General features: G+C 56.4%; 1 protein-coding gene across 1 annotated transcript; it reads right to left on the reverse strand.

Annotated features, from left to right (window-relative positions):
- Positions 1 to 6,014: 6,014 nt before the first annotated feature.
- SLC6A7 (solute carrier family 6 member 7) lies at positions 6,015 to 24,490 on the reverse strand. Its single transcript, XM_036240744.1, has 14 exons — positions 24,083 to 24,490; positions 19,299 to 19,482; positions 17,549 to 17,680; positions 17,158 to 17,392; positions 14,634 to 14,772; positions 13,231 to 13,365; positions 12,237 to 12,340; positions 12,002 to 12,126; positions 11,231 to 11,343; positions 10,889 to 11,020; positions 10,333 to 10,432; positions 10,031 to 10,131; positions 9,262 to 9,429; positions 6,015 to 6,259 (listed from the first exon to the last, which is right to left on the reverse strand). Exons 1-14 carry the CDS (start codon positions 24,113 to 24,115, stop codon positions 6,047 to 6,049), a joined length of 1,914 nt encoding a protein of 637 aa, XP_036096637.1. The 5' UTR covers positions 24,116 to 24,490; the 3' UTR covers positions 6,015 to 6,046.
- Between the last annotated feature and the right edge of the window lie 41 nt (positions 24,491 to 24,531).

A 24,531-nucleotide genomic window follows, 5' to 3' on the forward strand; every position in this document is an offset into this window, starting at 1 on the left:
ACATCCTCCAGCAGGTGCTGGCAGTGTTTGCACAGGGCAAGGCTGGGCAGGTCCGGTCCTGTGGGAATGGCCCCCTCTCCTCGTCCTTCCTCCTGGATGCGCCCCACCCTCCCTTCTCCACCTGGCCTGCCAAGGTCTCCGAGGCTGCTTCCCTCCGGGCAGCTGGCCCCGCCATCCCTTCCTGGGCCCGGGCCACAGCTGAGGTGGATGGAGCTATCCGGACTATTCCTTCCCCTCAAGAGAAAGGGGGGAATTATCATCAACCTTCCTACTCCCCCTGTGACCTTGGGTGAGTTACTTTTTTTCTCTGGGTCTCAGTTTCCTCATTATTACTACAATGGGGTTGAACCTGTGGCCCCCAAATATGGGAACTGGGCTGGCTGCCAGAGTCACCCAGGGGGTTTGCTAAAAATACAGATGCTTTGGGCCTTACCCTCAGAGAGTAGGATACACTGTGCCTGGGCAGGGCTCCAGGCAGCTGTAGTTCCAGTAAGCACCCAGTTTGGGAATTGTGCACTGAGCACCCCTTCCTCAGTTCCCACCATCACCCTGCCGCTGACGGACCAGTTATCAGCAAGCCTCGCCCAGCCTCCCGCTTCCCCATCCCGCTCTCCTGACTCAGCTAGGTCAATATTGACCATCGGCCCCTCCCCTGCCTCTGGCTCCCCGGCCACCCCAAAGCCCCATAGCTGAGACCCTGACCTTGGGTCAGCACAGTCAAGGTCAAAGTGGGGCCCAGGGTTTTATTGCTGTCCCCCTCCCACCAGCATCTCCCACCTCCTACCAGTTTGACAGGGCAGCGAGGCTCCCTGCAGAAACCACAGGCGCCTAATCATTAACTCCATCCGGCAAGAGGAGCCAACCCCCGATCCACGGTGTGGTCTCCAGTGGAAGACTGAATTGGGCAGGTGGCTCCCATCAGCCCCCGGCTCTTCCGCCAGGCACCTTTGTGGGCACGTTTCTGTCCAGCCCATTCATTTCACAGATGGACATACTGAGGCTCGGCTTCCAAGGCACCTTGCCACGGAACCCGAAGGTGCCGGCAAGCCCCGGGCCTCCTTGGCCACCTCTGGCTCCAAGCACACCCCCACCCTCCTTCTCCCTGGTTTGCTGGGGGCAGGAGCTGGGCCTCAGTTTCTTTACCTGTACAAGGGACAGCAGGCTCATGAGGGTTTTCTACATGCCACGCTTTGCTCTAAGCACTCTGATGGCTTTTTTAAAATATACATCGACCATCTATATAATCTCATCTGACCCCCTGCTGGGGGAAAGCTATCTCCTCCATTTTGCACCTGAGACACTGAGTCCAGAGAAGTGAAGTAGCAGATTCGCTCGGATGGCACAGCCTCGAGCTGTGGAGGTGAGAGGGGGTCTGACCAGCGATGTCCGAGTCGGCCTTGCCGCCTACTCGCCACAATTCTCAAAGGGACGCAGCTCGCAGACACTGTGGACTTGAGTGGGAAAAGGCTTCCTCTCCCCCAAACGAAAAGTGATCCTGGATGGGGTTGCTGGGAGGAGGCCTCCGTGTGGCCAGCGGGGCAGGCTGCTGCTCTGTCCTGGGGGAGAAGGTCAGGCGGGGAAGAGCAGAGGCGCCGGCCAAGGATGCTAGGGAGGGCAGGCGGCCCTGGACGCCCTTCCAGGGCAGGACCAGCGTCAGCCAGGCCTCAGCCCCAGAGGGAGTGGCCTGGAGCTCGAGGAGCCAAACTTTCCATGAGCCACCAGCAAAAAATGAGTCTGGAGAAGAGCGTCCACCGCAGCCCTGAAGGCTCAGCAACCTGGGGTCACGTGGAATTCGGAGGGGCTGGGACCGGCTTAACTCTTTGCTGGCTGTCCCCAGAGCCTCCAACAAACTGCTTTCAGTGCGACATGGCTCTGTGCAGGGCCCTGAACTGGTGCTGTGGGTCCCCAAGGACACAGGCAGGGAGGGCTCAGCTCAGAGTGAACTCGGGTCTGTGTGGCACAGCAGTCTGCGTTCCCCGCCCCCCACGCCTCCTGGGGTCCCCAAGTGTGATGAGTCTTAACTGCCAGGAAATAACATGGGTTAGGTCAGTTCAAGTGCCCTGCAGGGGAGCTGTCGGGCTCACCAGACGAGGCTGAGCCGCGCCCCCTCCAGACTCTGGGAGTCCACACCTGGTGGGGATGGAGGGCATATGGAATCAAGACCGAAGAGAATGGGCGGGATTCCCAGGCGTGGGTGGGGAAGACCCTGGGTCAGGAGCCTGGGCCTGCTCAGGAACCATGTAAGGGTGAACTTGGCTGGGGCGGTGGAGGGGGACACAGAGGGCAAAGACTGCGAGGATCAAACACTAACCCTTGTGACCCCTGGTTTTGTCTGTTGACCCTCACTTGACCTTGGGAATATGGCTGGCCCTAATGATAAGGTGCCCCTCCCCCCTGACTCCCCTGCCCCTCCATGTTGGCTCTCAGATCATAGGTTGGAAGTGACTGCAGATGGTCCAGCGCCCCATCTCAGTGCTGCCTAAGAGGACACCTCTGATGAGTCCCTGAACAGGAATGAAGGGCCCCAGGGCACCCTCCACCACACCTAGCCGGGCACAGATGCTGCCTCCCCTGGCACCCCACCAGCCTCTCAAGGTCAAGGGACTGGGGACAGAGGTTAGCTGAGAAGGGCGGAGCACTGAGTTCGGTGGGCAGACCTGGGGCAAGGCCCCCTCTGGTTGCTAATCTCCCGAGGCTGCAGAGAGGCCGACAGGAGGCCCGACCTGAGCTATGCCAGTTTACGTCTTTCGAATCAATTGCTTATGTTTAAAACTGGAAAATGTCACCCTGGCCAGTTGGCTCAGCAGTTAGAGTCAGCCCTCGGACCAAAGAGTCGCGGGTTCGATTTCAGTCAAGGGCATGCGCCCCAGTTGCAGTTCATCCTGGGCCCTGGTCAGGGTTGTGCGGGAGGCAGCCAATCGATGTGTCCCTCTCATGTCATGTTTCTCTCTCTCTCCCCCTCCCACTCTATCTGAAGATAAATGGAAAAGTATCCTCGGCTGAGGAGTTTTTAAAAAGTCTAGATATCTTGTAACCTGGGCCCACACTTCTGAGGGTAACCTCCCTCTTAACAGAGGCATGTGTCCTTCACTAGTTTACCACAGTCCCCACCACTCCTTCTTGTCTCTCGGACACTCACTAACAGGTGCCACTCATTCTCCTGCTCACACCTACAGCCTTGCTCCCCCGGGCTCCCCGCCTGGTCCTGCAGACCTGGGTTTTGTCACCTGCTGGGACGGTCTAGGATTCTTGGCTGGGCTTCCACTCCAGAAGGGCTGTGCTTCCTTTCGGTGCCTCCGTGCTGTCAGGGAGCCCTCGAGCTAGGGCCCCTGGTCCCTCGTCAGCTCCCACTGCAGGTGGGACCTGGCTGGGCTCTGTTTGAGCCAGGGGCCCACGAAATGTTAGCAGCTGGGAGCTGGTGCAGGGCGGCAGAGGGAGGGGAGGGTGGTGAGGCAGGACAGGCCGGCTGGGAGCAGCGGAGATGGGAAACGCAGGACAGCCTGAAAGGCTGGGCCAAGGAGGGCCGGCCAGGAACCGCAGGCCCAGCCTCAGGGCGGTGGATAGGAGCAAGCAAGGCAGGGAGGTGAGGCGGGGAGGTGAAGCTAGGGGTCCAGACTCCTTGGCCCCTCCAATCGCAGACTCCGAATCCAGGGAGAAGCCTGGACTTCAGGACCCTCCATTCCTGACTGCCCGAATGCATCTGTGTGAGGCGTACATGCAGGGCCGTGGCGGCCTCAGTGGCCTGGAGTGTGGCCTAGAGCTAGCAGGGAGAGCCAGGGCCAGAGGCACGAGGACCGGGTCACTCTCGGGGCTGGCGCCGGACTCTGTTAGCCGGGCTGGATGGAGTCCACCCCGGGTGTGGGAAGAAGCACCCTGAATTGCAAGGTCCATTCTTACATCCTCTGCAAATTAGCAAACCCATCTCTCTCCCCCGACTTAAAACCCCAAACAAAGAGGGATGGGATGGGGGCCTGGCCCTTTGTTAGGGGAAATTTATTAATATCCAAAATATGCGGCCCTTCCTTTCCACCCCCAATCAAAGCCTTTGCAAACACATGGGCCTCGCATTTGAAAGGCTCTGGGGCTCTTTTATATGGCAAGGTCCTGCCAGGAGGGGGAGGGGAGAACCAGGAAATTCTTCCAGCCTGGGAAACTCTGGGCTCCTCCCAACCCTGGTCTTCCAGCTCCCGCTTCACCTGCAGAGAAGGCGGGGACAGCTGGGGACGGAGGGGAAGGCTGGCATGCCCAGTTTGCCCCCAGCTCTGCGGGCCTGCCTCCTCCTAGTAACCCCGACCAAGTCTCTTCCCCTCGGGGGGCCTCGACGTGTCTGTATGTATAAAGGGGGTCTTAGTGGTCGTTAGGGGCCTGTCTCGTCTTCACCCTTCCTCAGCCCCACCACCCACCACTGCCATAGAGAAGTGAAGTGTCAGAAGCCAGGGGAGCCATGGCAGGAGGCGCTGAGCCTGTTTCTGTCTCCGTCCAATGGGAGCTGGAAAGCCCTGTGCTGCCCACCTCCTGGCTCTCAGCAGGAAAGAGACGGTGAGGAGGATGACCTCGTTGGGTTTTATTAACAATTAACCAACAGAACACGGATGGGATGGGAGACACCAAGAGAGACGGGCGCAGAGGCTGGCACCGCTGCACGTGGGCGCCGTGCCCCCGGTGGGGAGACCACCACGCGCAGGAGACCTGCTCAGGCATGTGCACACACCCTCATCTCTCAGGGACAGGACCCCAGGGCAGCCCCTCCCGCGCCTGGGGACTGAAGATACCAAGGCTTCTGGCCCCAGGCCTGGGGTGTCAGCTGCCTTCTGCTCTCTGTCTCCGCCCTCATGCCCCGGGCCCAGGGTCCCTTGAACAGAGTGGGCAGCATCAAGACCCGTCAGCCATGAGTGGACCATCTCCGAGTTCCTAGCTGCCCTGGTCATCCACAGTCAAGGCCAGTTTCCCAGCAGTGCCTGGAGCTGGAGGACATAGTGGGGACCACCAGGACAAGGAGGGAGGGAAGAGAAGGGCCCATCGTCTCGACGATGACCCTTGTTCTCATCTCCAAAGCTTGTGCATATCAGTCATCTCTCCCCTCTGTCCTAGTCATGCCTGGGGCTCCCTACACGAGGGAGGTGCAGGGTCCCCCTTCTTTCCCTCCTCCCACACCCACCACCCTTGCTCAGGCCACCAGCCCCTCTTGCCTGTCCTCCACAGGCCTCTCATCTCCACCCTGTCCCCTCTAGCCCGCCCTGCACACTGACCCACCCACATCCCTGGCTCCCCCTCCCCAGTAGTTTTCATTCCCCTTGAACCCTGTTGTAACCTGCCCCCACTCTTTCTGCTCCTAGTCCTTGGTGTCTGCCCCAGGCAGTCAGCCCCCTCCTGGCCCCAGGGGAGGAGGTAGAAGCTGCATTCTGATCTCCACACCCGGCTGGGTCAGCCTCTTGCCCAGAGGCCTTCCCCACCCTGCCCTCCTCTTCCTCTTTCCAAACTCACCCATCCCCCAGAGCCCTCCGGCCCCACCTCCTTCAGGAAACCTGGCCTGTGCACAGGAACCCAGAGGGACCTTTCCCCACTTGACTTGCTAACCCTCAATGCCCAGGGCCTGCTGGGCCTGAGACACCCTGAGTGCCCCTGCCCTGCTCCAGATTCTGACTGTTGAAAGGTGGGGTCAGGCTTCCTGAGAAAAGGGAGGGGCTTGGGGCCTGAACACTGATGGGGGGGGGGTGTCAGCTGCCACATGAGAAAGGGAGCTTGCTGGTCAGGAGGCCTGGGGTTCGGTCCCCTCTGCCATGAGACCTCAGGCAAGTCCTCCTCCATCTGTGAAATGAGGGCTGGACTGGATCATTTTCAGTTTTGAATGTGTGCGTGTGTTTGTGCGTGTGTGTGTGTAGGGGGTACACAGAGGTTTCAGGAGAGGCAGAGACCACAAAGAAGGACTTGCATTGAGGATTGGCATCACCATGGCAACCTCCCACAGCCTCAGGCCTCCCAGAACCCCAGAGGGCACGGCTGCCTTTGCACTGGGGCAGGACCTCCGGTCCACCTGCTTCCTGCCTCACATCATAGACTCCTCCTCCTCCTCGGCAATCTCTCGGTCCACCTCGATGGCAGTGTTCTCGAAGCTGGTGATACCCCCGTACTTGCGCATGTGCACCATCAGCGGCTTGGGCGACTGGCTACCGGCCAGCGTGGCCACGTACATGCCTGTCCGGTTCTCCTCCAGTGATGGGCCCCAGTCCATGGCCGGCCGGCTGGCCTGCTGGAGCCTCTGCAGCAGAGCAAAGACAGCGGTGGAAACAGCCAGCGCTCAAGCAGTGCTTCCTGGGGCCCGGCACCTGCAGACCTGCCCACATCACCTGGCTTGGTCCTCGCAACAACCCCGGGGACTGTCACATGCCTGGACGAGACCCCTGCTCTGCCACTCATAGGCTGGGTGGGCTTTGGGCACAGAATTTAACCTCGGTTTCCTCATGATGCCCAGTTAGGTTGTCGTGCAGGGTGCTGGGAAGAGGGGAAGGCCCGGGGAATGGTGGCCGTGCTGATGACTGCGTGGCAGCCAGTACAGAGCCCATGCTGGGTCCCTTCCCTAAACGCTGAGTGCTAAGCAACTGGCAGCTCTGGGAAAAGAGGGAACTGGGAAAACAGGCGGGAATTACCGCTGAACTTCCGAGTATCTGACATTGGGCCGCATTCTGACTTCTGACGTCTGACCTTTCCCTCTCCCAGCCCCAGTTTCCATGGAAGGAGGAAGCTGACTAAGATGATGACTAAACCTGGACATTCTAGGGTTCCTTCTCCCTCAAACCACATTTCCTAAGCCCTCTGCCCTGACAGAAGGGCCCAGACCCTCCGAGGAGGAAAGACAGCCAACATTAAGTGGAGCCCATGGGGTGCAGATTCACGGGAGAGAAGTGCAATGCCCTTAGCCCAGGCCTAGCATGGCTCCATGCTCAAAGCATGGTGATACTTATTAAAATCTAGGAAGAGAGTGCCCTGGCTGTTTTGCTCAGTGGTTAGAGCATTGGCCTGCGGACCAATGAGTCATGGGTTCAATTCTGGTCAAGGGCATGTACCCTGGTTGCAATTCATCCCCAGCCCTGGTTGGGTCGTGTGGAAGGCAGCCACTTGATGTGTCCCTTTCTTTTTTTTTTTTTTTTTTTTTTTTTAATCCTCTCCTGAGGACATTTTTCCATTTTTTGTTCAGATAGAGTGGGAGGGAGAGAGAGGAAGAGAGAGAGAGAGAGAAACATCGATGTGAAAGGGACACATCAAGTGGCTGCCACCCGCACAACCAACCAGGGCCGGGGACAAACTGCAACCGAGGTACATGCCCTTAGCGGGAACCGAACCCGGGTCTCTTGGGACCGCAGGCCGACGCTCTAACCGCTGAGCCAAACCGGCCAGGGCTGATGTGTCCCTTTCATGTCGATGTTTCTCTCTCTCTATCTCTTTTCCTCTCTCTCCCTCCCACTCTATCTGAACAAAAATGGAAAAATGTCCTTGATTGAGGATAAAAAAAAAAAAATCTATGAAGAGCATGTTGCCCTTCTGCTCAGAAACCTGCCAATGGCTTGTCATCTCACTTGAAATGAAATCCTAAGTGCCTCCCATGGCCTCCTTGTCCTGACCCCTGTTTACCTCCTTGACCTCAGCTCCTGCCACTCTCCCTCCACCCTCTCTGATCCACTAACCTCCTTGCTGTCCTCCAACGTGCCAGACCCTCCTGCCTCAGGGCCTTTGCACTAATGGCCTTTCTGCCTGGACTGCTCTCTCCTTAGGTTTCTGTACCGATCACCTTGTCAATTTAGTCAGGTCTCGGTTGGTGCTGGAAGCCTGGTCTCTGAGGGTGTCACTCTGGAGCTGGACAAGGACTCCTCTGCAGTGCTTACCACCCCCAACGACATGCCCCTCCAACCAGCTGTGAGCAGCTGGGGTAGTGGGGCAGTCGGGAGGCAGAGCAAGGCTTGGGACCCCTAAGCCCCAGGGGGACTGGAGCCCTCCCTCTGAGCACCCTCTCTTCCTCCTTCCCTTTTCAGACACCCTGGCTCTCAGGCAAGGAGACACGTTTCCTGTAGTAGCACAGGTGGGGCTCCTGAGGTTCAGAGAAGGCAAGGGGTTTGCCCCCAGCCACACAGCAGTCGGAGGCAGAGCCGTGGCTGGACTCCAGGACGCCCTGTGGTATGGGCGGTGTGGCCACAACCCATTTCTTCCAGGGAAGGGCTCTGAGCCTCTCTCCAGGTAGAGACATGAAGGTGGGGCGAGGGACAGCTGAGGGGCAGTGGGCTCTACGGGGAGTGGGGGCAGTAGTGTGGTAAGCAGGCTGGGGAGGAGGGCGGAGGGAGAAGGAGGCCTGATTTGTAGCCAGTTTCAGTGATGCAAATATTCCCATCATGTCCTTCTCAAGGTATCAGTGGTTTGACAAGTGGCTAACATTCCTGAATATGTAACAACGAGCTCTCACTTACTAGTGGGACCCAGCATACCTCTGATGGGATGTGGGGTAGAAGGTGGGTCCCCAGGCTCTCTGTGGGGCTGGCAGGCTCATTCGGCTCTGCTCACTGTGACAGCCTCTTGCCACGAGAGGACTCCACACCCATGGCTCAGAGGTGAAGGGTGCAGTATAAAGAAGGCACCCTGAGGCTCAGAGAGGGGCGGGATCTCTCCATGATCACACAGCATCACAGCAAGCTCATGGGCCTACAAAGGGTCACCACTTCCCTCCTCTGAGGCTTGCAGATCCCTGCGGGTCTCTCCACAAAGCCCTGGCCACAAGGAGGGCTCACACCATCAGCCCATTCCCCGGTCACCTGTGGGCCACAGCAGGGCTCCTGGACACAGGAGGACGACAGCCTGCCCTCTGGGGCCCCTTCTGACCCTGAGTTCCATAGAAGCTCTGGGCTGGTGACCAGGCTTCAAGTCCTGACCCCTGCCTGACTCACTGTGGGACCTTGAGCAAGTCCCTTGTCCTCTGTCCAGGACAAGCAGGCATTGGCCGTTGGAGATCTTTGGATTGAGCCCTCCCATAGGCCCCGTGTGACATGAGGGGCCACAGGGCAGGCCCACCAAGCCTGTCTCAGCCCAAATAGGTTTGAACTGATTCATAGCTCAGGCTACTGGCTAGAAACACTGCTCTTAAGAAGCCTGGTTAAAAGAAGCCTGCGAGGCCCTGGATAAGGTGTTGGTGCAAAGGTTTTGTGTTTTAGCAGGTGGGCCCAGGGCCAGGCCACAGGTCGGGAAGGCTAGGGGTAGGCAGGGGTAGGGCTGACTCACCTCCCAGAGCGAGCCCTCCTCTCGAAGTACAGCCACCAGCATGCCGGCTGGGATCAGCAGGCAGGACAGCAGGCCCATCAGGATGCCCAGCAGCTCCGCCCAGGCTGGGAAGCGGTAGCTACCGTACTCTGAGGGCTGGTACTTGATGATGCTATACACCAGCAGGGCCTGCAGGTAGGGGGCTCCCAGCATCACAGTGGGCCTTGGGCTGGCCCCAGGGCTTAGGATAGCCCAGGTTTGAGCTACCTTAAGGCCTGAGAAAGTCCAGCCCAGGGCCATCCCAAGGCCTGAGATAGCCCAGCCCAGAGACACCCAGTGTCTGAGATAGCCCAGTCCTAAGTAGCAGTAGAACCTGAGACAGTCCATCTCTGTTTTGGAGCCTTGGCAAGGCCTGAGTTAGCTCCGCTCTAAGCTCACCCAACACCCAGGTCTGAGCCAGCCCAGCCCTGAAGTACCTTAATTTCTGAGATGCTCTATCCCTGACCACCTCCAACCCAACCCCAAAGCTGAGAAAGTAAAGCCTCAATGCCCCACACCTAAGGCCCAGAGGCCTGAGAAGGCCGTATTCATTTTGCCAACCAAGCTGAGGACAAGGCCCAGCACAGATACAGAAGCTGAGGCACCATGGGGAGGGGAGTAGATCTGATCCTGGTGCCCAGCCCACCTCTCAGGCCTGATAGGTCTACTCTGGGCCAGGGCTGAATGCCCAGCGAGGCCCTGCCCTCAGCTCTGGGCCCCAGCCAGCAGCCCTCCCTCCCACCCCAGTTACCAGGAGTGTGGCTGGGGTGAGGAACAGCCAGCAGGCCCTGAAGTAGATGCCCGGCTTGAAGCCCAGCATCATGTGGATGTCCCGGCAGAACCTCTGGATGCCTGCACAGGGGAGGAGAGGAGGATGGCCCAGCCCACAGGCCCCACCCACAGGCCCACAGGCACCCACAGCCCCTCCTCCACCCCAACGGCCCCCACCAGAAATCCTGGGTCTTGGGACCAGGATTGCTGGGCAACTCCAGGGTAGACCCCCATCTCCCACTGTGGGGAGCCTCAAGTCCGCCCCTCCCCGGCCCCTCTCACCATACACCCGGGTGACAGCGAGGCACGTGGTGATCACCACCACCATTAGTCCGAAGCTGGCGCTGTAATCGTCTAGAAGGACCAGCCAGTACATGCCCCCCTGGAATACAAGTCACAGCTCTGGGGCCCCTCCCTGCGGCCTGGTTCCCTGCTGCAGCCCCTTCTCCAGGCAGGAAGCAGCCTGGCTGGTGGGAGAGCAAGCTGATGACCCTGTGGCACGTCCACCGGCCAAGCCCTTTACACACATCAGTTTATCTGAGTCTCTGCACCCTAGAGGCAGACCCCATTTAATCGATGGGAAAATGAGCCACTTGTCCTGAGCTCACTCAGCCAGTGCAGGAGCGAAGCTCGAACCCAGGTCTTTCAGATTCCAAAGCCAGGACTCTGGGTCACAGGCCAACCTGTCTCTTGGGAGAGAGGGTCTGGGGTGGTCTAGGTTCCTCCCAAAGGGGTCAAAGAAATGGGTGGTTCGGGGAGTGCACAGCCTGGCCACAGACATTACTTCACGTGTCCCCCCAGCCTCGTCCACCAGCCACCTCCCTGCAAAGCCACTCACGTCAGTGGTGAGGACCAGCCCCAGCAGGTACATGGCCACGCAGATGAGCCCTGAGAACACGACCTTCTTGGGTCGCAGGTAGTACGGGAACTCATCCGTCACAGCTGTCACAATGGTTTCTAGAAAGGCAAACTGTGGAGGAGGGGAGGAGGGTCGGAGTTCTGCCTCCACCACACACACATAGTCACACAGATACAGATACACACCACACAGACACACGCCTATATCACACTCCAGACACCTTACACATAGACACACACATACAGGCATACATCTCATGCACATGCACACACAGATACACACAGCACACACGCCAAGAGGCACCCTTTGGACAAGGCTCACCTGACTGTCCAAACCAAGAGTCAGCAGCATGAAGAAGAAGAGGAAGGACCAGAAGGGTGACAGAGGCAGCATGGTCATGGCCTGTGGATAGACGATAAAGGCCAGGCCAGGGCCTGGGCCAAGGGCACACGGGGTCAGCCACCTGGGGCACACAGCAGGCCCCCACATACATACTCAAACACACATGGCCGCTTACACCCTCTTGGGCAAACCCAAAGATATCCACTCACTGCACACTCCTGGGACTTTCTTACCCCTAGGACCCATGCCAGCACTCTGTCAGTGCTCAATGAACACAAATTGATCGAAGCAATGAATGAATGAGCTCATGAATAAACACGAGGCCCAAATACAACACCTCATTTGAATACACTTATGCACACAACCATTTGCACAAACAGTCCCACTAGCACTCATGCTTGAACACGTCCATTGGCACGAGGCACTGATCCACAGGATCACTCACACCACAGACTCTCTTGCACACGGACATCTCAATACAGGATATGACTCATCTGGACAAGCAACTCGAGTCTCTAAGAGGTGACAAGACATAAGACAATCTCATACAGAAGTTCATTATCTCCAGACACGGGTTAATGCACACTCACTCGCGCATAGCCACCCAGAGACCAGCTAAGACGTGTTCATTTGTGTGCACATGCATGCACGTGTACACACACACTCAACATACCCACCCACAGCCTTGCTGGTCCACACATAGGCTCAGTCTCCCGGCCCCAGCTGAATCCGATACAGACCCTCGCCCACCTGCTTTGGCAACTTGGTCCACAGGCACACCCAGCTCCTGAGACATGTAGCCCAGCACGGAGAAGATAGCGAAGCCAGCCAGGATGCTGGTGATGGCATTGCCCAGAGTGACAATGAAGGTGTCTCTGCAGGGAGAAGTCCAGGCACAGACCAGGTGAGCCTCACCCACGAGGCCCTCCCCAGCTAGCCCCTCTCCTCCCAGCTCTCACCCTGGGGTCCAGGAGGCTGCACTGACCGATAGATGTTCTGGTGAAATGTGTTGTAGGAGGCGAAGGTGAGCAGACCCCCGAAGCCCACACCCAGGGAGTAGAAGATCTGGAGGGCAGCTTCGATCCACACCTGTGGCAGGAAGGATGAGGATGAAGGACAAAGAGAAGCAGCTGGCATACCATGGTGTCAGAGGGCCAAGGACACAGGTAGAAGGAGGTGGAGAGAGAGCCAGACAAGAGGTCCAGGGACGGCGTGGGGAAGGGCCTGTCTCACAAGTGACATGGGCTGGGAGCAAACCCAGTTGCATCATTTACACTGTGCCTCTCTGGGCCTCAGTTTCCCCAACCAAGATCTAGAAGGTAGTCTCCAAGCTTGGTCTCGTTCTGAAGGAAGTAGTTCCTCATGTAATGTTTCAGTAAATTCATATGGACAACAAGCCCATGTAACCCCTACCCTCCCTTGCTGGAGTCAGAAGGAGCTGGATTTGGACCCCAGCTCTACCCCTCTAGCTGTATAGCCTGGACAAACCACATCACCTCTCTGGGCCTCAGGATCCTCTGCAATGAGGGGATGGGAATAGGGTGGTGGTGAGGATTAAATGATTGTATATATGCAAAATGCTAAGAGTGGGATTAGGCACAGTCATTTGGCAATAAATATGAAATGATAGTCATCAGTACCATTGTTGTGACTATTATTATTACTAATGCTCTCCTTGGGGTTTGGAGTCAGACAGATCTGGGTTAGAATCCCAGCTCTGCCCCTCCCTAGCTGTGTGACCGTAAACTGATCATTAACTCTGTTGGGCCTCAGTTTTATCATCTGTGAAATGGGAGAATAATGTCTACTTCACAGGATTGCCATGAACAATAAATGAAAAAGACAGTGCCCGGAACAGTGCCTGGTGCCTGAGGCTCACCATGGTGGGAATTCCTATTCCCTGCCCACCAGGAATCTCTCTTTCCACTTCCCAGCCCAGGCCTGACCCTCCCTCTGCACCCCAGCCCTGAGGGCCTCACCTTGGAAGACAACAGGTAGTGGAACTGGGGGGTGAGATAGAACTGGATGCCCCTCCAGGCCCCGGGCAGGGTGATTCCTCGGATCAGCAGCATGATCAGGATGAGGTAGGGGAACGTGGCTGTGAAATACACCACCTGAGAGCGATACGTGGGGACAGAAAACAGGGTGACATCCTCTACCCTGCTCCTCTTCTAGAATCCCCCTCTTACCCCCAGCATCAAGCTATGATGCTTTTTCCCCTCTCCCACTCCCTCCACACACTGATCCCATCAGCAGAGTCCTGTCACTGCTTCCCAAGGCTGTCCCAAATGCATCCACCCTCTCCAGCTCCCGGTGGCCCAGTCCAGGCCACCGTCACCCCTGCCCTGGAGGTCAGAAGAGCCTCCTGCCCTACATGTCCACTCCCCCTGGCAAACCCACCCCACAGGGTCATCAGCCAGTATGATCATCAGACACTGGACATTCCCAGACTCCCCTCTGCCCTGTCCCTGCCCGTTTCCAATCTCCAGCCACCCCTCAGCAGACACCGAGCCCCAGGCTCCTCACTGTCTTGGCTTGCCCCACGATGACCTCTCCTCTCTTTCTAAGTGCTCTCTTCTCTGGCTTCCTAGTCGTTCTCTTAATGGTTCTCTTCAAGGTGGACATCACTTCTGAGCACTTTGAAGAGGGACCAGTTCTGATTTATAAATGATTAAGTAAACCGTGCAGGTTTCCAAGTCCTTCGGAAACAGCTTTATGGCCTTCCCGCCCTTCATAACCTAAAGTGGACGTCTGTGGCTTCGTCTGCCAGCATCTCATTGACCTTCTTCATAACAGTCCCCTGGCTTTTCCTAGCCGGGACTGACTCCATTCCCAGCTCCGGGGGTGGGCACATGACCCAGCCCAGCACCCCACCCTCCTGGCCACGGTGACTGGTTCAGGGATGGGTACTGCCAGAGCTGCTGGGGCAACCGCACAAAGAAGGAAGCCAATCCACAGGAAGGCACTGCTGAGGGACTGTGAAAACCACAGCCCTAATAACATCCACTGAACCCCTAGACCCAGCCATGCCTGAAGCACACACTCTAGACTTTCCAATTGAGTGTGACAACTGGGTTCTGGTCTCCTGCATCTCAAAGAGCTCTGATTCATGTAGTCACGCTCCAGGCATTCCGAAACACCCGCTAAGCCTCTTCAAAGTGCCAGTCACTAGGTAAGGGTGCAAACTTGAATAACAGTTCCTGACTTGGCAAGTTTCTAGTCTAGGGAACCAGCCTAGCCACGGCCCATCCTTACCTTTCTCAGGCAGAGTCCCCCCTGCCCCCAACTCCATGTCCTTTCCCTTCCCCTCACCCAGTTAGATTCGGTCCACGGCCTGCCTCCTCCAGGAAGCCCTCACCCCTCCCAGCCCCTCAGGCCTCACCTTGCCTGAGGACTTCACGCCCTTGAGGATACAGAGGAACACGATGACCCAGGCGAGCAGCAGGCAGAGGCAGAGGTTCCAGCGGATCCCCCCTGGACTGCCGATGCCCCGGCTGCCTTGGATGTGGAGCACGTAGCGGCTGTGGGATACGAAGGTCTGAGTGTCCTCTGGTCACGCCGCCACACCCCACTGACATGGAGGAAAGCCGTGGCCAGCCTGCAAGGCGATCCTGGCTAGTCTCCATTTGACTCCGATCTGTCCTCTGACCAGCTCTGCACCCAGGAGGCTGGCCTCAACAGAGCCCATCGCCCAGCTGCCTGCTCTTTGATTTCCATTTCGGTTTGGCTAGTGCAGGAGACTGGAGGGTGGGAGGAGTGAGTGGCTGGGGTATTTGCACACACATGTGTGCACACACATGTGTACACATACATATGCACGCACGCCATCATGCCTGGCCATGGCTGCCTTCTTCCGCAGCAAGCTCTTGTAGGGCAGCCTTTGCTCCAGGCTCCAAATCTCCCTGGTTCCCTCCCACCGGTCCCTCCGCTGGCCTCCTTGGCTCAGATGGTTCCGGCGGCCCCCTTGCTGATCCCTGGCGCCTCACCCCTCTGGATTCCCATCCCTCTGTAGAGTCCCTCCACTGAACTCCCATTGCTGAAGCCTGCGAGAGTCCTGTCTGCTTTCTGCCCGCACCCCCACTGATGCAGTGGGTCGTGGTGTTTCCATGGAGACCCCTGGCAGCTGCTGGACCCCGACATCACATTTGTTGGCTTTAAGCTGCAGACCCAAGCTCGTCCTCTCCCACTGGTCAGACATACTCCCCAACAGATGCACTCACTTTGGATGGACTTTAAATAGACAAACGGATAAACTGTACGAAAAATGTAGGTTGGAGCTGTGGCGGGTTTGGCTCAGCGGTTGGAGCGTCGTCCCGTGGACTAGAGTTGCGGGTTCGATTCTGGCCAAGAGCACATACCTCGGTTGCGGTTTGGTCCCCGGCCCTGGTCGGGGTAGTGCGGGAGGCAACCAATCTATGTGTCTCTTTCTCATGGATGTTTCTCTCCCTCTCTCTCTCTCTCCCCACTCCCACCTTGTCTAGAGGTAAATGGAAGAATATCTTTGGGTGAGGATTAAAAGAAAAAAAGAAATGTAGGGTTGGAGACCAAAATATTTCAAGACATGGGGTCCATTTGAAGGAAGAGTCCTAAGAGCAGCCCTTGGCAGGTGAAGGGTTGGGGGTATCTGTTTTGTGTCCTCCGGTCAGCCTACCCAGGGGCCAGGCTACCCTGGAATGTTCCAAACAGGATCAATAATCAGGGTGACTCCCCTGGCCGGTGTGGCTCAGTGGCTGAGCATTGACCCATGAATCAAGAGGTCACCGGTTTGATTCCCGGTAAGAACACATGCCCAGGTTGTGGGCCCAGTCCCCAGTGGGGGGCATGCAGGAGGTGGCCAATCAATGTTCTCTCTCATCAACGTTTCTCTCTCTCTCTCCCTCTCCCTTCCTCTCTCTCCAAAATCAATAATAAAAAAAAAAAATTAAAAAAAAAAAAAAAGGCTTGATTCCCAGTCAGGGCACATGCCCGGGTTGTGGGCTTGATCCTCCATAGGGGGCATGCAGGAGGCAGCCAATAGCTATTTGGCTCTCACATCAATGTCTCTCTCTCTCTCTCCTCCTGTTCTCTCTCTCTCTAAAATTCAATAAAATAATAATATATGATCTCTAAAAAGAAAAAAAGAATCAGAGTTACTTGGTTCCGGTACTGCCTTTTCCACCAAGCACTGAGCAAGCCTCTGGGTTTTCTCAGCTATAAGGTGGGGTTTTAGGACAGGCTGATGAGTAGTGACCTCCTGACACCCACCGTTCATGGGGGCTCACAGTCTGTCTGGGTCTGTAATAAGGGTTTTACCTGCATTACCTTACTCTGCTATGTTCTCACAACAATCCTTTACTCTACTATGGTCTTATCTCTCCTATGAAACTAAACAGAGATGGTCCTTACTATGTTCTTCACCTAATAGAGTCAGTGCTCACTAAATATTGATTGAAATAATGAATGAATGAGTGACTGACTGGATGACATCTTATGAAGTAGGGACTATTATCATCCTCCTTTTCAGAGGCGGAAACTGAAGCTCCAAAAGGTCACTATTACTGTTTTCATTGTCATCACATCATTGTTGTCACCATCATCATGATCATCATTGTCATCATCATCATCAACTTGCATTCATTGAGCCCTTGTTATCCAGCAGGCTGGATGGCAAAATTTATATGCCTTCTTTCATTCAGTCCTCATGGCAACCATCTGAAATACTATTACCATACCCACTTTAAAGATAAAGCATCAGAAGCCACATTAGTTATTCAAGATCATATAGCTGGTCAGGTGAAGAGCTGGGATTAGAACCCAGAGTCCACCTAATACGAGCACCTTGGAGGTGAACACTGGGCTCCTTGGGGACTTGGGCTCATCCCTGCCCTCCCCCTGACCCTCCCCCCGGGGCATGGGCCCTCCCAGACCTCCAGTACTCCTCGCTGGGGCTGACAGTGCCGGTGAGGTTGAGGGGCAGGGCCCCGTTGCCATCCTTGGAGCCTCTGTGCTCAAGGCAGAGGTCTGTGTTCCACCAGTTGCCACAGTGCTCCCAGGGCAGGTCGCTGGTGAGGGAGGCGAAGAGGTAGAAGAGGACGTAGGCGATGATCATGTTGTAGTAGATGGCCACCAGGCCCACGATGAGCAGCATGGCCGCGCCGGCACCTGGCGTGGCGACAGGGGCTGCCCTTAGGCCAAGCCCACCCATGGGCCAGGCTGTGTCTCCTCCAGGCAGCCATCCCTCTTTGGAGGTTAAAGGGTAGGGGACAACCACCTGGCTTCCCCCAGGCCCAGACCACCCCAGGGACCAGGAGGCCTCACCTTTGAAAAGGGGGCTGATTTTCCAGACAGCCAGGGGCCCCAGGCTGGAGAACTGGCCCAGAGAGAGCTCGAGAAAGAAGAGGGGGATGCCACAGATGGCCAGCATGAGGAAGTAGGGCACGAGGAAGGCACCTGCAAGGAGGAGGGAGCGTGGGCAGGGTCTCAGTGGGCCAGCTCCCCTTAAAGCCCAGCTCTAGCCCCTCCCCTTCTCTGACTGCTGGACACCACCTGTGGCCTGAGGGAACACTTCTCCTGCAGCTTGGGTCTGTCTTCTTTTTTTACCATCAATCACTGAGGGCCAAGGGGTGGGCGGGGATTTGCTCACCTCTGTAGCCCCAGTGCCCAGACCAGGGCTGGGCTCAGAGCAGACACTGAGTGAGTGAATGAACAAATAAATGAATACATGAGTGAATTCGCTGCCGAAGGAAGTGCAAATTCCTCAGTGCAGAAATCAACCCTCCAATCTACCCGCCCTTCCCCTTCCCACTTTGCCACCTCTGATGCTCGTGGCTGCCACCTGTGGTCCCATGTGCCCAACATCCCTTCCCCCTTTTTTCTCATATTGGCAGCCACCTCCTTCAGACAACTTCCCACCACCATATGGCTCTGGAGGGATTGCCAGTCACACCAGCCAACCCCTGCCCACCTCCTCATGGGCGCGTATTCCAAGCCAGGCCCATCAGAGACCCTCCCTGCAATTCTCTATAGATCCCCTCAGAGACGGCAGTTCTGAGCATGAAGTCCTCCCAGAACGGTCCCTGCCCGCCCCAACTGCAAGGAGAAAGCCTGTCCCAGGAAAAACAAGAGGTCAGCATTCAGAGGGAAAGAGTCAGGACCTGGGGAGTGCAGGTTGGGGCAGAGAGAACTGTGGATGTTATGAAGTCCTTGGAATTTTGGAGGCCGGCTCCAGTCCTCCACTCCCAGTCGTATCAGTTCATCTGTCCAGGCTTCATCTAGTTTTATTTGGATTTCTGTCACCCTGCCAACATGCCCTTCTTTAATGAGTTTGGTAGAGATGGGCGGAGAAATGGAGTCCTGGTGGGCGTGCACCGGCTCTGCAGAGAGAGTCCGGGGTGGGATGTTGGGCCAGCCGCTGTGCAACCTTGGGCAAGGAACCTGGCCTCTCCAAGCCCAGGCTTCCTCATCAGAACAGAGGTGTCCACCCAGGAGGCCATCAGAGGCATGGAGAGCACTAAGACCAGGCTGACAGATGGTGAGTATTCAACCCTAGTTATTGTTAACAAGACTTAGAACAGTCACTTGATGGAGAAGCAGGGGTAGCAGAGAATTTGTTTAAGATGGGAGAGACTCTGTTGGCAGCCAGGGTGAAAGGAACCAGGAGAGGAAGACAGATTGAAGATTCACGAGCAGAAATGATTGCGAGAGCAAGGTTCTGGAGGAGGTGGGGGTGGGGAGAACACTGAAAGTACAGTGATCACCGACAGGCCGATACAGCTTTTCACCAGGAAGCAGAGGCAGCTCTCTGCCCATCACTCAGAGCCCAGGAAGTGCCCAGGCTTAGGGCCCACTGTGTGGGTATCTCTGCTGGGGACGAGAGAAAGGGAGGAGTAGCCCGGGTGATGAAAAGGGATAAGGCAGGGGAGCTCCCTCTTTCTAGCCTCAGGTTGCTATGAAACCACTTTCAACTAATTCTGCTCAAGGTCAAATAGAAAATGGTAGCGAAGACCGTTTCTAACCTCAGTCCTCCCGGAGCCTTGGCCCATCACCTGGCCGCCCCTCAGGCTCATACCTCCTCCGTTGGTGTAGGCTCTGTAGGGGAAACGCCAGATATTCCCCAGGCCCACACAGTAGCCAATGCAGGACAGCAGGAAGTCCAGTTTGCCTGTCCAGTTCCCCCGGTCTTCGGCAAAGTCAACATCCAGGTCTACATCACCCTGGTCACTGGGGGTCATCAGCAGGTCTGGGGAGACAGGCTGCCAATAGGAGAGAGCACAAGGGTGAAAGAGAAAGTTGAGGCCGGGTTGGAACTGTGACCACTGATACAAGAATATGGACTTGAATGGGCTACGTGAAAGACATTCTATTGATTCAGATGATCAATTTCTCATCTGGGCTAACATGGCCCATATACAGGAGCTCCTCGAGGTTTTAGGTGACTGCAAACTTATGAGACCCACAGGGTTGCTCAGGCACTAAGAAAGCCACCTTGATCTTCGTATGGATGACACAGAGGTCAAATCGAAGGATGGTCTTATTTTGACGATGATGATGACCTTCACGACAGTCACCATGTATTAAGCACTTACTATGCTTAAACATTTTACTCACATTACCTGATTTCATTCTCAAAACAATCCTGTGAGCTAAGTATTCGCCTAAGCTCCATTTTAATTGTGGGGAAAACAGGGTCAAAGAGGAATCCTGGCATTCCTGAGGTTTTTACAAGGCTAGCCAGTGGCGGTCTCCCAGTGTTAAAGCCCATGTCTTCAAACACCAGCGCTGAAGTTTTGCTTCTCCACTCTGGGCACCATATTTTCACAAAGACACAGACAGACTGGAGCATGTCCAAAGGGCAGGTGGCCAGACTGGAGGTTGTTCAGGAAAAGCGGTTACATGAGGACAAGAGGAAGGAGCTGGGAACCCTGAGAATAGAAAGGAGAGGACCTGGAGGGACCCTGAGCTCCCCTGAGGGAGGGATTAGATTTATGTCCAAGGAGGCCTCCAGAGGACAGTGAATTTTAGTTCACAAGCAGGAAGTCGCTACTTAAGCACCAATCTGTCTCACAGAGTCATAATCTTTTTGTCACTGGAGGACAGATGCATGTACAGAGGGTACTGGAGGCCAGTTGTCCCTAAGGGCTCCTCTTGTGATTTAAGGAGGGTAGGGAAGTCCACTGGGCATTCTGCTTTGAGGCTGGGGCTCGGAGATGGATCAGCTGCTTGGAATCCTGGCCCCGAGGGATGTGAGTTAGCATGTCCACGGGCTGCTTGGGCTTTGGGCCTGGAAGGAGGTCCGAAGATACCAGGACGACCCCCTACAATTCAGAGCGCAGTTTCCAGAAGTGACTCCAGGAATGGGTCAAGAGAAAGGGGCAGTCATATCTTTCCTACTTGCCTCTGAAAGGCTCACCTTATGGCAGAAAAAGATGGACCTGCAAAGGCTAATGATCAAATATGTCCATGGTTTTCAGAGAGAAAGTCTCCCTGCTGCCCGCTGAGGAATGGTTGTGGGAAAACAGTGATTCCACTGGACTGAGCATCAGGAGACCACAGTTCTAGTCCCAGGTCTGAGCCAATTCACTGTACGACTTTAGGAAAGAGTCTTCTGAGCCTCAGTTTCCCCATCTGGACAATGGGGAGATTGGATATGTCAGGGTTTCAAAACATACATCCCTTGGGACGTTCATAGGTGTTCAGTGGAACAAGTGATTCTTGATTCAAAGAAGTTTGGGAAGAGCTGGGTTAACACAAGGTAAAACAGGTTTCTTTTCTACAGGACTTGTCAGATCCTTTAATGGAACAAATAGGGACTGGAATAGATCGTATTTTCCAATCCTATTTAAGAAAAGGGTTTCAAGGAGCTGGCCTGCTAGGATATACTTGGGGAAATGCAGGTCTAGACAACTCTACCTAATAGTCTTCTAGCTCTGATTTGTGAGGCAAGATTCACCAAAGAGACTTCACCGGAGACACTTGCTGTGGTCGAGGACCAGATGAGAGTCACACTCAGGGGCTCGGGAAATAGCTACTAATCAGGTTTCTGTTTTCCCCTAAAATCGCCCTTCCCGCCACCCGACCAAGTAGGTGTCTATACACAAAGCAGGTGGCGACAGAGAAGGCTTTGCTGGGGATTCGTCACATGAGCATTACTGAGATGAAGAGTGCGAGCGTCACAGGACTGGACTTGGTGACAGGGTTGGTGCAACAGGCTCAGGGGGCAGAAATGGGGTAAGAGTGTTGGGTTGACTCTCAGTGATAGTGACGACCATGGGGATGATCCTGCCTGAGGCTGGCTATTGGACCAAGGGGTAGTGGTGACTGGGACAGCCGGGCACAATCATGGGTGATGGTGACAATAATGAAAAACAGGCAAAGCTGCTTCTTAAGTAGCTGGGCTCCAGGACTGAAACAAATATGCACCGGCAGTCCCTTAGCTGCGATCTCAGGCATGCTCTCAGGCCCATCCGAACCCTGCCCCTTCCCCCTGATGCTCTGTCCCCCAAGACTCCCTCCCTACCTGGGTGAGCACCAGCCCTCTGGAACCCCTCCTTCCAAGGTAAGCTCCAAGAAGGATGGGGTAGTGTCAGCTGACACTGGTATCGGGTGGCAAGGCAGCCTGTCTCCCTGTGAGCTCCCCAGCCCCATCCAGGCCAGCTGGCAGGAAGGCCCGATAATGAGGTTCCTCTGATCCCTCCTGAGAAGCTGCTGCCCTTTCTATGTTCACAGAGCGGGTCCCAGCTCTCTGTTTCCATGGTGACAAGAGTTCCAAGAGCAGGATGCTGCCAGCCCTGCGTCCCCCACCTCCCCCAAACAGAGGGAAGCCTGTTTCTGCTCCAGGAGCAGGGGAAGGGGTCCTTCAAAGTTGAGCCAATGTGAAGCCCACCTGGAGTCCTCAACCTCATCATGACGTGAATCCCAGGAGGCCGGAACAGAGAGGATGGAACCAGGCAGGAGACAGAGGAAAGCAACCAAATCAATGGGGCAGGGCTGGAAGCTTAATGAATCAAGTCACAGTTCCACCTGGGTGTGAGGTTTCCATCCCGCACCCCCCCCCCCAGAGTCATGGCAGGACCACACCTGAGTTTGGCAGACCTGCACCCCTTCTGTTAGGGACCTGCAGATACAGGTCACCAGCAGTGCCAGGGGCTGGGAGAGGTAAGGCTGCTCAAGCCAAGGCTCTCACACCATCTTCAGGATGAGAGATACAGTAGGAATCTGGAACCCACATTCGGCATGAGGAAACTGAGTTCCAGGGAGGGGAATGCTGAGCCCAAGGTCAAACAGCAAGTTAAGGGCAGAACAAGACCAGGACACAGACCCCTGACTCTCAGGCCAATACTCATTGCTAAACAGCGTTGCTCCTTTGCTGACACCCGGCATTCCTGCCTCCCTGCCCCTTCTTCAGACCAAGGGAGGGTACCCTGAGGTTAGACATCCCCACCCCTGCTCTGCTGGTCCTAGGTTGCTCAGCCCACCTCCAGGAAAGCAGTAAGCTGCACTCCTCTCTGCCTTGGTTTCCTTGTCTATAAAGTGGGAATAAGACCTAGCTCCCAGAATTGTTGGGGGTTACAAAACGTGGCTATTTGCATAATGTGTGGCCCTGTAGCAGTAAGGGGAGGGGTCCTTGTGGGGAGGAGAGGAAAGGGAAGAGAAGAAGAGAATAGAAAAGGACCAGGCAGAAGTTAGGACCCAAGAGACCCACACATATCCCCAAGAAGTCACTCGTGTCAGGAATAAAAAGGACCCACTTATCACGGTGGTTCCATGCGGCTGCCCAAGGGCAGAGAGCTTGAATAAATGGGGAGGCCCTTGGAGAAGGGGAGTGGTCAATAACACCAGCCCCTGTGAGCAGTTTTCTCACACCCACCACCACCTGACGGGGGGCCTGCTTTGGTACTCTGACACTGGGGATGGACAGGCAATGGTCCAGGTTAGAGGATGGACTTGCCCAAAGCTACAGGGTAAGGGGCACCTGCAGAAATAGTAGCCCAGAGTCCTGGTGCCCTGGCTGAGACTGGAACTTTTAGGTCAAAAGCCAGAAAAGGTGTCTCAATACTCTCCCTCCCAGGTCCATGCCACTTGGCCGGGAGGTCCTACCCCACAGGACAAGGTGGGGAGGGAATGAGGTCCGGGTCCAGGGCCCCAGGAACACATAGATTTGGCCGCCTCTTTCATGCCAGCTCCCACCCCCATCTCTCTCGGGTCTCCGAGCTCTTCATTGCTTGTCTTTATCCCCTTTTGCCCTGCTGAGGGGAGCCTGGGGTCTTAGCAGGGACACTAACAGCTGCAAGGAGACAGAAAGGACTGGGGAGGAAGCAGGTGGGGGGGGCAGGAGCTTGGGCAGGAAATCCTGTGCCCCCCCACCCCGAGACTGCAGAGGCTGCTTTAGCTTAGAGTGCAGAGGAAGACCAGGCCAAGGCCCCCCCAAATTAGTCCAGCTCAAAGCTGGTGCTCAGCTATTCAACCCCCCCCCCCACACACACACACAATCAGCCCTGGGGGTGGGGGGGAGTGGGCGGTGGGATTTGAGAGGGTTGGGTGCCTGGCCCCAGCCATCCCTGCTTTGGGCCTTTTGGGGCTGCAGACACCTGTTCGCAGGACCTGGCCCAATGAGCCCCAGGCCCAAACGCACTACACCCCGACCCTGACCCTCGGACTGGGGTAGGGTGGTATGGGGTGGCACAGACCGGGACCCCGCCCCTCCTTGCAATCCAGCTCAGCCCGGCCTCCCCCAGAGCTCTGAGCTGGGTCCAGGTGCCCTCCCCTCCCCGCCCTCCCCTCCCGGGGCTTTGATGGGGGCGGGCCTCCGCACTCCTCTCTCAGGTGCGCCCCCAGCCCGCCCTCGCGCCCTACCTTTCGGAGTTGAGCTCCCTGGAGCTTCTTCATCTTGGAGGGCAGGTTACTGGAGCTTCCCGGCTTGGCTTCCCTTCAGCGTAGAGAGGGAGGGAGACAACAGGAGATGTGCCGCCGGCGGGCACTGTGCCTTTGCCCCGGCTGCTCCCGCGCACCGGCTGGGGGGACGCGAGCGAAGCGCTGCCGTCTGTCGGCAGCGGGTGTGGGGCGCCGGCCGGCGCTGCGAACGCCTGCCGCTCTCCGCGCACGGCCGGAGGCTGGGGAGGGGTGCTCGGCTGCGCCCGCGTAGACACCCAGAGGGACGGACAGCGGAGGGGTGGGGTGGGGGGATGCGCGCCCCCTCGCGCAGAGCTGCGATTGGAGGGGCCAAGCGCGTAAGGAGGGGGGCTCTGCGACGGAAATCCTTGGAGGTCTGGAGGCCTCAGTCACAGTCTCCTGCGTGACCTTGG

This window comes from Molossus molossus, unplaced genomic scaffold (assembly GCF_014108415.1).
Source record: "Molossus molossus isolate mMolMol1 unplaced genomic scaffold, mMolMol1.p scaffold_m16_p_4, whole genome shotgun sequence".
Taxonomy (NCBI): Eukaryota; Metazoa; Chordata; class Mammalia; order Chiroptera; family Molossidae; genus Molossus; species Molossus molossus.

Coding starts and splice junctions, on each gene's coding strand:
- SLC6A7 (XM_036240744.1), bottom strand. CDS start 24,115: ATGAAGAAGCTCCAGGGAGCTCAACTCCGAAAG. Junction 12,127..12,236: donor TTTCACCAGAACATCTATCG/GTCAGTGCAGCC, acceptor TTCTCCCTGCAG/AGACACCTTCATTGTCACTC. Junction 10,132..10,332: donor CGCTGTCACCCGGGTGTATG/GTGAGAGGGGCC, acceptor TCCCCTGTGCAG/GCATCCAGAGGTTCTGCCGG.